Source organism: Echiichthys vipera (assembly GCF_963691815.1).
Source record: "Echiichthys vipera genome assembly, chromosome: 18".
Classification (NCBI taxonomy): Eukaryota; Metazoa; Chordata; class Actinopteri; order Perciformes; family Trachinidae; genus Echiichthys; species Echiichthys vipera.
Window position 1 is genome coordinate 4828753 of NC_139843.1, and position 15347 is coordinate 4844099.

General features: G+C 43.7%; 1 protein-coding gene across 1 annotated transcript; it reads right to left on the reverse strand.

Annotated features, from left to right (window-relative positions):
• Positions 1–4657: 4657 nt before the first annotated feature.
• meox1 (mesenchyme homeobox 1) lies at positions 4658–15082 on the reverse strand. The gene is made up of 3 exons (XM_083932372.1): positions 14169–15082; positions 9424–9596; positions 4658–5380 (listed from the first exon to the last, which is right to left on the reverse strand). The coding sequence occupies exons 1-3, from the start codon at positions 14677–14679 to the stop codon at positions 5258–5260; spliced, it is 807 nt and encodes a 268-aa protein (XP_083788498.1). The 5' UTR covers positions 14680–15082; the 3' UTR covers positions 4658–5257.
• Positions 15083–15347: the final 265 nt, after the last annotated feature.

The following is a 15347-nucleotide window of genomic DNA, read 5'->3' on the forward strand; positions in this document are numbered from 1 at the left end:
TCTGACTGACTTCACTCAGACCTACCCGCCAGGCTTGTTCACTCACCCACAGGTACACAGACTGACACACAAGCTCTCACACACATGCAAACATGCAAACACGCGCTCCTTGTATGCCTCCTTCAACACAACGGCCGTCTTGGGAGGATGTGCGGAAGACGTTGCATATTTCCGCCTCCCTTTCTTGTATGTGCGAGCGGCTGGAAGCAGACTCACAGAACAGAGCGGCTAAAACAGAGAAATGGATTTGCAGGTGGCCTAAAATAACAATAAGGATGAAAAGAAAGAGGGGATGTGTGTGTCCACTGCTCCTAGCAACTGGATGAAGGATCACAGAGAGGAGGGTAGAGCAGACGGCCAGGAAGACAGGGGAGCAGTCTTGTTACATTAAGTTGCTCCTGGGGCCATTTCACTTGACAAAATCCAGCGTACGTTTGTCTTTCGCAGCCAACGGTGAGGTGAGACAGACATGTTCAGGAAAGATTTAAAGAGACGAGGATTAACAAGAGGCAGAGTCTAGACTTTCCTGTTGAGCGTTACCAAGGTCAGGTCTGATAAGTAAAAAAAACTTTTTCTAAAGCCTCCTAAACGCAAGTTCGGTAAAATACATACCCGCAAACACACACTGACTCACACACATCAACCCTCCCCTTCCTCCTCCAGACACCCTCACTATATTATCCCATAATGATGTTATTTTAGCTCTCACTATCTCCCGTTTTCACAGCAGTGTCCTTCCATATCAGCCCGTCAGTCTTTGATGTGAACAACGAGCCGCCGTCTCCAAAACACAATAACATTGTGCAGAGCGCAAAAGGGCCCCAGTAGGAGAAGGACATGCTTTAATTTCTACAGTGGCCTCTTGTAGAGCTGACCTTCACACCTCCGGCGATCCATCAAGATTTTTCCCGCCAAGGGCAGCTGGAGCCGAAGCAGAGCACTGGATTTTTCAAAATAAATGTACGGGGGTAGAGCAGGTGAGGGTGCACGACAGACATGAAAGGATCTAGTAAAGCCGATGAAACTTGCAACATCACCTCGATTTTCTCTTTCCTGTGCCATACAAAACATTTAAAAGGCAACTTGAACTGTACTACACCTTTGAATTTTCTATTTACAGTATAAAAATTTCTTTTAACGAATGATTTCTTGTTGAAATAATGTACTTGGGATAATTCTAAGACCTGGGAACAGGCAGGGTCATGACACTGCCTAGGATGGTGCAACCTGAGCCACCGGGAGCCGCCCACTTTGAGCTGCAACAGGTGACGTCACCTAGACTACAAACCTATCTTATACAGTCTGTTTCTGACTAGCAAAGGGAGGTTGGGCATGCCCTAAATGCACTTTAGACCATGCTAGAAAACCAGGGCCCTTAATGGTTAAACCCCCCCCCCCCCCCCCCCTTTTTTGCTTATTATGCATTTAGGTGATTTATATAGTGAAATCAATCATAGTAATAACCCGCATATAGACCCTGGTTTCAAATACAATATGTTTGAATAGTTTGAGGTCAACTGTAGACAGGAGGCTCGCCACATTTTTCGTTTATACTGTTCCATCCAGATGAATGAGTCACAAGTGGAAATGTTTTAAAAATGGAAACGGGGTAGCACAGCTGCTCATGTAAGTGCCCACAAATGCAACATTTTTAGCGATGTGCTGGTGACGTGGTCCGCTTCAGAGAGAGAGGCTGCTCGCCTAAATCGAGCATTTGGCTGAAGTCTCTGGTAATCGGTGCTTTTAGTGGCAATACCTTCCGTATGCTGAAAGCCTGTTTTGAAGAATATCCTTGTTGAGTGCTGAGGGTGAAGTCACTGACTGCTTCCAACCTCTGACGAATGCTTTCTTATTGCTCTTTGCCCACAGAGAAGGTTGTATTCAAAGGAGAGGAGTTATTTCAAGAATGTTTCTGGGAGCTCAGTCTGCGTTTATAATCACGGCTCGGGAGATATAACAGGGACTACACATGCATCCGTATTTTTGGTGGCTGCCGCAAAAATGGGTCCAACCTCAACTCGTACTTCTATTTCTAAATCAATTCATCCTAAATCAATAAAAAAACAGAACGAGGTGTTCACAGCTATTGGTGGGGTAGGGAAAGTGAAAGGGAAACCTACCTTCTCCTGGGTGTTTTGGCATGGTCCAACATCCCACAATCACAATACCACTAATTAAATCTAATCCATAAATTTGGCCACCCCAGTGCCTTTAAAAGGAACCTCTATGGTGGAAGAACAACATTCCAGTTTCATTAGTTTACACTGCTGATATTAATACTATCATTACAGTTGGACATGGTTTATTTTGACTACTATTACCACTAATACAATAATAGACCCTAATAGAGGCTGAGCAAGGGGGGAAACGGGCACAGGAACGACTTGGAGTTATTCCACTTCCAGCAGCTGCGGCAGGGGCCCAGAGAGGTCAGACGTACAGTAACACTTGACCCGGACTCTGTGTGTGTGCGTGGAACAACCATCCCACCCTCCCGCCAACTGCAGTCCCTGCAGACCAGGAGAAAGGGCAGTAACCTCTGAAGGCTTTGTTTGGTTGGCCGGAGTCTGAGCATAGGCCCACCATTGTAAGTCTGGGGACTCCTATGCTCAAGCTCTTGTTTTCTTTGGGAAGCAGGAAATTGGATGACTGGCTACCTGCTACAACAACATCCTGTACTTGAGAAGCCGTCTTTTCACCCATACCCACCTATTATTTCCCTTTTCCATCATACGCAAGTGGTCAGCCAGCAAGGCTTTTTCTTTTTTTTCTTCTTCTTCTGGTCCTGGGGGCCCCGTGCGTGGGTTTGTCTAGGTTCCACTCAGGTTGAGATCAAATTGGCCCCATCCAGATGCTTCCGTTGAAAATAGCATAAGGGGGCCAAATACTTTAGCTTTTTGGAGCCCGACTCCACCTTGTCAGGTTAATGGCCCTTTGTGAGTCGACTGGAATGACAGTGATGGTGTGCAAAAATGAATGTTCCTATTCAAACGTACACACACACAGACACACTCAGAACTACTTATAGCTCTGTCAGTGCTTGTCAGGTCACCTCAGAGCAATCAGGGTGAGCTGCGTGGGTCTGCAGGAGACCACTCGCCATTATGAAAACATTCTTCAGGATTATGGAGCAACAGGCAGGATATACGTAGTTGGCCGTTGATGAGAGCTGATTCTCATCTGACCTAAGGGATATTCGACCTCCATGTGAGATATTAATGTAGATAATCACGGCATCATCGGAGGGATTTTGCGTAAAGCTCGGTCTGTCGCAGGAGCTCTGACTGGCCCCCCGTATTACACACTGGGGCTGTGTAATCCCTCCTGAAAGGATTTTGTCACTGTGACCCACAGGCAGGAAGATTTCACTCAAGTGTGTGACCTGAGACAAAGTAACCGATGCCCCCTTCCCCTGCAGGTGCACACACATAAATGGCATCATGTTTATCTCCAATATTTGTTTGGACGGGGCTGTTGTAGCAAGTGACGTATGAAGCTCTCTCGTGTCATTTCCAGTCGACCAAGGAAACTGTAGCTATAGCGTCTGTCATGGGCAGTTACCTTAAGGCAGTACTAATTGATTTTTTTGGCCACTTGTCTCGGTAGCGGAACGAGCTGAACAGCCTGTGCATAAAGTTGCCTGATCACACATCCAGCAGGTACGGAGCAACATTATCGTTCATTTAGTCGTGTTTTGGGTCCATTATTCTTTGTTTTAAGCTCTGTTTAAGTCTTCACTAACTCCTGAGGGATATATTTGTCCCTTTAGCTGTTACATGCTCCACTATGATCCCCAGCTAATGTCTTACTGAGTCCATCTGCTGTTTGGTGCTGAGCAGGTAGCGTTCAGTGGGTTTATCCAACGGCCTTCAATAAAAATAGCTTCCAGTATACCTACATCAATCTCATCCCTTATTCCCTACATTTTTCTGTCTCTAGCACAGGAACATAATATCACCATTCTGAAATAAATTGTGCACCCCAAAACAATATAAATGATAGTACTCACCTCCTAAGGCTCTTTATAGTCCCAGAACGAGTTTTCTAATAAATGGCGGTAAGCAGAGCGGAGCGCCCAACAAATGAAAGCATTTCAGTGCAAACAGCTGAACAAAAGACACCAAAAAAGGTTCTAATATGTCCGTCTGTGGAGTATTACGTGAGTTTCTTGTATCCATTTGTGCGCTCATTCAAATACAAACAATTATATTTGCGTGATTACCCTCCTGTGAAGGAATTTGGTGCACAGACACTTGTACAACAAATTGTTAGTACAATATATATATATAGTTTTTGCGTGAACTATTCCTTAAATTTTGTCTACAAGGCGCCGATTGGTTGGTTGTTGTTCTAACCAGGGAAACAGCCAACCATGACCGGACCGGTTTGACTTGCTCATACCCAGAGATACGGGCACCTAGTCTCTAGAAGCAGCTGCCAACATCAAAAGCAAATGGGAGCAAACTTCTCATTTTCTCAGCACTTGTAACGTCTGACCAACAGATGAACGTGATGAAACCATCAGCCAAGAATACACACAGTACCTATTGTCCAATCATAACTCAATTCTTGAGGGTGGAAGAAATTATCAAGATTTTTTTTTCCAATTTTGCAGCAGATGCTTTATTCTATTTGCACAGGCAACATCTGTGTTTTATCAATAACATTCAACATGTATAAAAAGAATAGTAAAAAAAACAAACTTGACAGATTTAAAAAAAAAAAAAAAAAACTATATTCTAGGAAAAGAAAACTGACAAAATGAAAAAAAAAATCATCTGATTCGGAGGCACTTATGGCTTGGCAACACTTGTGCAGTCTGAGTTTTCCCAGGTGGTTGTAGTCAAGCGTCAAAGGCCATGATTGGAACCAAAGGGGATGCACTCAAACACAATCACATCACGGTCTGACATGTCATCACTGGCCTCGAAGCTTCTGTCTGGACTGTCACTGATCTACAATGACCACAAGTATCATCTCTAATATTTAAAACACAGTCAATGCGACAAGAGGGGGCCTCTTGAACAGAGTATTTATCAATATTGTATCAAAATGCAGTTCATTATGGACATAAATCAACTATTTACAACAGCAAAGACAATGCTCTGGGATTTCTTCTTGGGAATTAAAAAGAGTCTCGTTTGATTCCTGCAGCTCTCCAAGGAAATTAGTGAAGGCTTCATTGCGCTGCATTGGTGTCCGGTGGACTCCCAAGTCTCTTGTGTCATCTCCTTTTTTTTTTTTTAAGGCCGTTTGTTCATTCTGAGCTGGGAGAGGCCGCCGAGTCTATGTCGTCATTTTCCAGGTCGTTGGGCGAAGACGACTGTCCTCCCTTCACTCTCTTCCATTTCATCCTCCTGTTCTGAAACCACACTTTCACCTGTTGTACAGAAAATAAAGCAGATGCTACATTAAAAGTGCGTTCTTGTTCGCTGATACAATATTATCATTAAAAGTCATGATGTCATCTGCATACGTGGACAAATCTGTTGAGGAAAATTTGCCGCAGACGTGGAAAAAACTGCCTCTTGGTGTTTGGATTAATGCTTTTATTGTCACTGCAGCTCCTGAAACGGTACATTAACGTTCCACAAATGCATGCATGTTAACACACACACACACACACACACACACACACACACACACACACACACGTGCACGTGCACACACACACACACACACACACACACACACACACGCACACACACGTGCACCTGCTGCACAGCTAATTAAAGAAGTGATAAAAAGTAGTGGCCTAACAGAAGCTACTATTTGTATTTGTTCTGCCTTTGCAATAATATCATTTAATTGTTAATGTTGTTGATAATTTGATTAGTAAAATCAACAGAATTTGAAACTATTCATACGATCTATTTATTTATTTTTCTCTGTATTTGTAATTTAACCCTGTCGTTGTAAATGATGGTCACCAATAATGATTTCTGATTTTAAATAAATTATTATTTTTAAATGCCCCAAAATCAATAAATATTTTCTGGTTTTCTATGATGGTAAATTGAATATCTTTGGGTCCGGGAATGTTGTGGTCAGACAAAACACACAATCTGAAGAAAACACTTTGGATTCTGAAAATTGAGATTTTTCCCCACTATTTTACGACATTTTATAAGATAAGAACGAGCTTTAATGATCCCCAGAGGCAAACTTCAGTTGTTGTTGCAGCAGCACAGAAATAAGTACAGAAAAAAAAATGTCTAGAGGAAATAAAAAAAAGTCTGAATGCAAAAAATAATAAAGTAAAAAAATAAACAAGAGGTAGGCTTTACAAAAATATGAATAAAAGTAAAAACACAAACTATACAAGCGCAATTAATAATAACAATAATCATGATGTGAAGCCCTACTTTAATAAAACAACACTTAATACTACAAATCATCTAAGTACATAAAAATATAAGTATCTCTTGATCACACTCACACGGACACAGTGCAGGATGTATTTTGGTTTCACCGAATTTGAACTTGTAACAGGATCACTGTGGCTTTTCTCTCTATTTTGCAATTTTTAGCAGAATTTACGACACGGTCAGCATAAAGATAGACAAATAATCCCCCACAAATCTCCCAGTGCGGTACAGGAATTGGCTCAAGTTTGCGTTGGCCTTGCGAGCAGCGTGAATTGTCAGTACAAAGCTCTCAGTTCTGGCTCGAAAATCTCTGCGAATGCAGGCAGAGAGTATCGCGTAGACAGTGGGTCAGAGGAGTCAACTACCAGGATGTCAGCCTACACAGGATGTGAGTTTACGGCGTGGATAGTGCTCGTCTGTATCGCCGCGCTGCTCTGAAATGATATCATGCTTCAACTGTCGGGCCAAGAATAGCAGCAAAAACATACGCTTCCTGAAATTACAGGGAAAACACGTCAGAACAACAACCTGAGAGGTGAACGCTCGTTACATCTGTGATTGATAACGCTCACTTAAGGCTTTATAAAGTAAATACTTTTTATAAACGGGGACCGATGCATGAAACTGTAGTTTACAACACCCAGACGAGCCAGTCCAAATAAATATGATGCATTAATTTAATACTGATATGATGTCAAATCTGGTGCTTTAGCCACTTTACCTGAGAATTCATTTGTATTTTATAGGGTTGACAAAATTAAGCTGGTGATATTTATATGAGATGTTTCTTCTTGACAACAAATCCCATCAAACGAGAACAATTAGTGTGTTTTACCCAACCCCACAGCTGCCCTGAGCCGTCTGCAGCATTTATCTATTTGTTCCTAAAGACTTAAATCTTTATCTTAGGGTTAATAATGTTTGATTTAAATATAAAAAAGCTGCAGTCATTTCCTAAATATAGTTTTGAGCAAACATTAGTGAAACAGGAGTTATTAATCTGTGTGTTGGGGACTACTTGCAGCTGCGGATTAATCCACATTTGGTGCTCTAGCGTGGATTTACAGCAGTGAGATGGGAAAAGGAGCACCAAGGTTCACCACAGTGAAGGAGCATGTCACCCAGTGCAACAGTGAGGCTAGTCGATGTGTTTGTAGTTAGTGTAGTAGTTAGTATGTTGTGAATAGTTTACGGAGCTCTGCGGCACAGAGGACGAACACGTATCAGGCTCTGGATGCACAGGTTGTTAACAGGTTGTTAGCATGATGAGTTTCCTGTTGGTTTTTTTTTGTCATGGGATTTGTTGGCAGATGGAAAACATGCTTCAAAGATTATTTTTGGTGCATTTTTGTATTTTTTTGACAGAGGAAAGTGCAAAACTGCGGAGAAGAGAGAGAGGGGTATAACATGCAGAAGGTCTCAAGGTCGAAATCAAACGCGGGACGTGGTTATAAAGCACAAGGCTACAAAGGCGCTCCCAGTCTTATCTTTTAAGCTTACAGTAAAAAACTGCTGGATTATGCAGTGACATCAAGCTACAAGCTACAAACAAAAACTATCTCAGGACACTTTACAGAGTAGGTAAAGACCACACTCTGCGACTTATTTATTATTTACAGAGACCCAACAATTCCCCCGTAGAGTACGGTGGCAACGCAAACCTTCACTATAACAGACAGGAACGTCAGACAGACCCAGCTCTGTGGAGGACGGACGTCTGTCTGCACCGGAGAGAGGGAGTGAAGGAGAGAGAAAGAGAGAGAGAAAAGACGGACAGATGGACAGAGAGAGACAGACAGACACACTTCCAGAGATGCAAGCAAGCAAAGCGAAACAGTAACTATAATAATATTTGTAGTAATGTGAATATGACGTATATGTTAAGACAGTTAATACAACAGAATATTCTCTTTTCATTCATTCGCGAAAACATTTTTAGAGAATTCTCACAGCACAGCGAGTTCATGCCGAGTGCCGGTTCTTTAAGATGACTGTAGCGGCTGAAGGAATCTCAGGTCAGGGAAGTTTTAGGTGACCTCTGCACATCCCACTCAGCATTCCCCGCTGCAACTCTGGGATCCAAATGAATCTGCTCCCACATACTGCAGCCCCTCCGTCTGAGCTCCTCTGCTCATCACGGCTGATTGAAAGGACGGCGAATGGCCAAAGCATGTAGGATGAGTTGGAAAAAGCCGACGAGTTGCAGTGGGAGCTCCGAGCGAAGATGGAACCCGGCTGTGAGCGTGTCTGTCTGTACAAGTGTGTGTGTGCGTGTGTGTGTGTGTGTTCCAGAGGTCTGGGAAATAGCTTTAAGGAGCAGACGGCAGTATGTGTGGTCACTGTGGCACCGCGGCCTCATTAGGAGGAGCTGCGACGTTGGGCCTGACATGCAGACTGGGGTTTTATCCAGCGGCATCGACACATGTTCGTCCGATTTCATCGAGTCTGGAGCTGCCGCCCACTCATTAAAGCTGCATGTCATTCCGCTCGAACCACAGCATGAAAAATGTTGTGGAAAAAACGCTTCATTGTGATCTAAAGGCATCTCTGTGCATGCATCATTATTAGCGTAAAGTACAGGGAGACATGTAGAATACTGCAGATGCCGTCCACTTTAAATAAGTCGTGATTGCTTAACTGGAAGATTTATTTGTTGATCAATTTTGTTATATTTTAGATTTCTAAGCCCTTGGAAATCAGACATATGTCTTATTAAGGTGCGTCTCATTTTTCTCTTCATTTGCGTCTTTTTTTTGGTAAAATTCTCGTGGGAATTTTGCGACTACGGTAGCATCGCAGCAGGAATAGAAAGTTATTGCACTAACCTATTTGCTTTTAGAAAGACATTTATTTCCACATCTTTCAGTGTCTGTACAAAACACTTTCTGCTACATTTTGTATATTTTTGGGCGGTGATTCAGAGGATTCTTGTATGAAACGAAAAGTCACACAAAAATACCTCTGTCACATTCAAGCTATTTGAATAATGGATGATACGAAGCGATAGTCAAATAGTTGTTATATTGATATGGTATGTGAGGCAGAGGTGGCGTACCTGTCTCTCTGTGAGGTCCAGGTTGACGGCGATCTCGTAGCGGCGGAGTCTGGTCAGGTAGTTGTGGTGGGTGAACTCAGCCTCCAGCTCTCTCAGCTGCTCCTTGGTGAACGCCGTGCGCTCTTTCCGGGCCTTGCAGCTGGAGTCCACCTTAAAACTGGACTCCTGAATATCTGGAGAAACACAGACAGGGCATGCATTTCGTGCAGTTTAAGGTTTGTTTGGCAGTACGCTGAAAAATAAATATATTATCTGTTATTTAGAGGAACACATGAATATATATTCTCATCATCACAAGATATGATACCTTTTCTTCTTCCTAGCTAACAAGACCTCCTCTCTTCTTTCTATATAAGAAGTGAGAGACTCAGTGTGACATTGTGATTCTACCACCCTGCTGTTTTCATTTCATCACATCTAATCTGACTCGAATTAGCTCTCCAGTCATTTTGCGACCAGCCTCCACTTGACTATTAAAGAGACCTTAAGGACCTCTCCGACCAACAAACCACAACTCCAAAGACCCTTTAGTGGGAGGCCCCTCATATAGTAAACACCCAAAACCAGCACTTTAAAAAGAGACCACCCTGACCTGAGCATGTCAGTCCCACTCACCTGCAGCGTGCAGCAGTGCAGTGTGCGTGCACGTTTTCTGCGAGCGGGCTTGAATTTTTGCACGACTATATTTGTTTGTTTACACATTTTAAAGTACAAATTCACTTCAGCGTTCATGCACAGCGCGTCTGAGAGCGTACGGGACACAGGGCAGGGCCCACCAAACCAGCCACAGAGGGAGTGAGTTAGGGGAGGAATGCGGCGTAACATCGTTAAAGCCTCTAACAAAAGAACAAAGGTGCGGATGTGTCCAGGTCTGACTGCTACGTGGGTGTGTGTGCGTGCATGTGTGCGTGTGTGTGTCAAGAGATTTCCCACCGGAGCACTCGTGGGGGGGAAGATTCACATTAACTCATCTCAACATGACAGCAAATACATCATGAAAAAGGCCAGAGATATCTCTATGAATGTGGCGGTCAGTTGTGAGGGGCGGGCGGTGAATGTTTGATCTGCACTGACATCAGTTTCAGTGATTATCCGAGCTCTCTTTAGACGAGTCGCAGTTTATTGCTTAAGATTTATAGATTTCCCCCCGCTTTCATATTTCACAGGGAAACGGTCGAAGTTTAAACCCCATTTACCAGGATGCATGTAAAAAAGAAGGCGGGTTGATTTAACTTTCTTGTGATTGAACCTCTCTTGTGTATTAAAGGGGAAAGAGTTTGGGGTAATAATTGAGCGCTGGTAGCGACACAAGCAGCTGATGTAACCTCTCGAAAATGGTTCTAATTTGTCAAAGTGAGAAGTTTCGGTCGGTGCTTGCCAGAGCAGCGGGCCAGGATGTGAAATGGACTGCTGTACCAGGGCCAGATGTGACTGGGCGGACCAGGACATGTGTGTGTATGTGTGTGTGTGTGTTTGTATGTGTTTGCTACCCATGTGTCATGCCAAAAAGCCTCCTGATTGTTGTGTATGAGTGTCATTAATGCTGCGCTGCCCTTGAGTGTGCCGACGCTGCCTGGTCGCGTCAGGCCTGGCCGCGTCAGGCCTGGTCTGGAGCTGTGTGGAGCAGGTTTCGTTAGACTGAACACCTGGCAAGGGCACATACTGGTTCTCACTAAACAGGCCCCCAATAAATATCCTGCACAGCCAGAGACCGTAAACTAGCAGGGAGAAGGCTTCTGCGCCCAGCAGGGTCCCAAAGACAAACAGCATTTGGGGCCTTTTTTGGGGGCGGACGGTGCAAAAGTAGTCCGTCTTCATCACGACCGAATTAAAGCTGAGTGTTTGTTTTAAATCACAAACTCCAGGTGGAAACTACAGGTGTGACTGTAGAAGCCAGGGTTTCGCAATGAGTCAGGACGCCAAACTTCATTTAAACCTCATTTATCATTAGTAAGCATAACTGTTATAATGTATTTGTCAGCAGATACAAGGGTATTTTTAATTGTTGATGAACATGAATGGACGGCTAATGTATGCTCCACGTTTGGACACATTTACAAACACTTTTAAAAGCACCTGTTAATGACGTGTACAGATAATAAAGGCTTTCTAGGATTTGTTCATATATTTAACCATGCAGACACGTTACTATGCATTCATTAAATAATAATCGGTTCACTGTTAATGTTATAATTAGTGCAAATATTTAGCCAAATAATCATAATTCTTAAAAAAAAAAAAAATCCTTATACAGAACTGTAGTTTCTTAGATGTGTATAGAAGCTGCCAAATAATTAAACCTGTTCCTTTACACCACTGTGTTATTGTAAAAATGTTTCTTTTATGTCCCGGTGTAGACTGGACCCAGCAATAATCTGCAATAAATACAGTCTGAAAATATTGATGTTATTATAGTGTGTTAATTAATAATATGTAGAATATAAACACGTAATGAAGTGTTTATATTCTGCTTATTAATGTTAATTTGGGCGTAAAAATTAAGTGTCTATGTCAATGAAACAGTTCTATTCATATGTACTTTTGCCAATTAAATAATAAAGTAATGCTCGAGTGGCTTAAAGTCATGATTTTCTACCAGCAGAGTGTTTATATCCGTGTTTCTGCTGCATACTGTGCTGCACCGCCGACGTAATTATTAGTCAAACTTTGGATTAGAGTCATATCAGATAGCAGTTGGAGTTGGAGTTTAGGGGTTTTGGAAAGCCTCAAAGTTCTGTTCAAACGCACACAGACACACGCAGACTGTATAGCTGCTCCGTCTGTAACGTGAACGCCTTCGGGGCATTTTCCTAATATATGCTCTTCTACCAGCTAGTCAATACAAGAACTGAATGGCTCTTTTTTCTGAAACCAAGAACTGATGTAGTGGTCAGACATGTTGCATGCACTCAGTGGGAGATTGTGTTACGGCTTAACGACAGGAAAATGTCAATGGATAAGAATGTAAAAAGTGGGCTCGCAGGGAAAGTGATTTTACCAGACGTGGTCTGGCATGTTTTCAGTGTAGTGGGTGGAGGTTACAATAAGGTAAGAAAGAGGGGGGGCGGTGGGGGTCTGTACCCCCCGTCCACCCCCTACCGCCCCCGGCCCCAACCCAACCATCCCCTTCAACAAGGCCGCTGCAGACGTCGGTCATGTAGTTTTTGCACGTAATTATTCGTGCTCTTCATAATCACATATGGTTTGTTACGTTTGGACAAGAAAGGCAATCACCACGGCAACCTTGATGACACTATCTTGAAGTGTTACGCTGTGATGGAGCAAACTCATCTCAGTAGGTAGATTAAAGTACACTTTATGATTCGTAAATAGTCACATTATGACCACATCTCATTTAAAATATGTACAAAACAACCTTTCTAGAGGCCGTATGCATTTCTCCAAAGTACAAGCGTAGAGTATTTATTTCTTATTCGGGGTGCAGCGGTGCAAATATCATTCTCACGCCGTAAATCATCACCTTTTGTGAGGGAAACAAATTAAACGCTGACTTTTGAGGAACTGTTTTCACAGATGAAATGTGGACGTTCCAGATGTGCTGGACGTGGTTTTTTATTTCCATTCTGCCATCGTGAAAACTTATCACACCTTTGGATGCAGTTTAAAATATAAATATTTACCTCAGCCTGTGGCTCTCGTTGGCGTAACGTTACGTGTGAAACTTCCAGAAATGAGTTGGTCGCGGATATCGATTACTTTACTTCCTATTGGCAAGTGTGAAATGTGATAGGGGGAATAAACCGCGCTATAATCCAGAAGCGTAGAATGATACTATTTCAATGCTGACAACACAACTCTGTGTATAACTGTGCGTATAGAAAAGGTACGTCAGGACACATTTACTCATTCTTTAAGGGCTTAACACTCTTTAGACAGAGTGCAATACACTGAATAATATGAGTTTTATCTTATTTACGATTACTGGTGTTTTATGAAACTGCTGGAAAATGTTTTATATGTGTTTTAATGCTGATTCACAAACAACTGCAGCTGGATTACGTATTAACTGAATCCACTTTTGAGACCCTTCTATAATAAACACAACCAAAGTCAGTCTGAAGCACCTGTGAAGCCTTCCCTCCACAGAAGTGAACGTGGCGCTACCGTATTAAAAAACAATGGTCTGTTTCCAGCGGATACAGCAGCGCAATGAAATGTTTTTCATGCGTCCCATTAATCAGTTGAGACTCTGGAACAATACGAGGATGCAACTGCGACTCAAACGCGCGTGTCTCCAGCACAAAAGTCTTGTCACCTACTCACCTTTCGCACAGCGATCTGCTGCTTTAAGAGCGCTTTAGTGAGGAAATACAGGGAGTGTGTGTGTCTTTGCCAGCTGTGGTGCAGGGCAGGAAAGAAATTCTTAACCTTGACATACTCAACGTTTGATGCACTTTGATTGGAGCAACAATGGGATTTTTTTTTTTTTAATTTTTTTGTACAGATGTACGAAGGTTTGGTCAAAATGAAAAATAACTACCTATCAATTTTTCATTTTTATTCTTTGATGCTTCCCTTGCACATTCCCACATTGTCTTTTTTTAATATATATTTCCACCATCGTATGCACCAGTGTACAGCTGACAGAGAGGAATGGCTTTTAATATTCCCAAATGTGCATTTTATTACTGTGTTTTCCTTTTCTAAGCCTCCTGTGATTAGTTCTGGAGGAACCTCTTTCCCCTATAAAACCCAGCTGACTCCCATCGATCTCAGTGACTCACCTGTGACATCTCTCTTCCTCTTATTGGAGCTCTTCTTGTCAGAGTCGGCCGACGCCACACTCTGGGGTGAGTATTCTCCCTCCAGGCACCCGGGCACGACCCCTCCTGGAAGCCTTTCTTCCCCAACACTGTCCAGCTCGGGCCCTCCACCTCCACCTCCACCTCCACCCACTACTACAGGGGCGACGACAGGCGGGCAGGCCTCGGGCGCTCTCACCCGCGTCTCGCAGGGGTTGAACTGCCATTCGGCTCTCTGGTAGCCCCCCTGGCTCTCTTGGTACAGTCTGTCGTCGCGGGGGTAGGCTGCGTGTGGCGCGGTCGGCACCAAGCAGGAGCTGGTGAAGTCTGTGTAGGCCAGGAAGTCGGGCTTCTGGTGGAGGGAAAAAGGGGCCTGCTGGTAGGGCGACTGCAGATTGGCCCCTGGGACCCCTGAGTGAGGGTTCCTCATGCAACCCCAGATCGGGCTGCTGGGGTGGGCGCTCCGCATGCAGCTGCTGGCTGGCTGATCCATGGTGATGCAAAAAACACTTCACACAATCTTGATTAATGTCTTATTACGAGTCTTTTCCGTGCAGAGGAGTTGGAAACCCCCCCTTCAGAAAGTGAGTTAGGACTGGAAATCTGTATCTGTGTCTTGGAAAAACATCCACTTCAGCTGACTAAATGCACATCATCTTCTCACTGCATCCACCTCAGGAATACTCACTTCTGTCAGCGGCCGTTGACTCTCGCACAGCAACAAAACGCGTGAGGATAGACGCCTTCCTGTGACAGCGTGCTTCCCCCTCTCTCTGGGAGTGTGTGCGTGACGTCCTTCGGAGCCTCTGGTCCTGACACGCTCTCACACACTTTCCCCCGGTCCTTGCTCTCACACACCCTCTCTCCCTGACTGAACTGACTGGCTTGTGGCTCGGCAGGAGTGCTGCATCCGCGACTGCATGACTCCCCTTCTCGGGCTGGCTGTTTTCACAACTCTTCTAAGGCATTCTTGACAAGTGAGCCCTCCTCCTTTTTAAACATATAGGTGGGAAAGAGTGGCAAGTTTATGGAGTGTAATGTGAGATTGCAGAGGAGGAGCCCTGCAGGCCACATGTTGGTAGTACCCTCCAACCAACCCTGCCTCATCAACTATTAATCACGGGGGAAATTTTATATGCACATCTAATGGGCTTTCCAGAC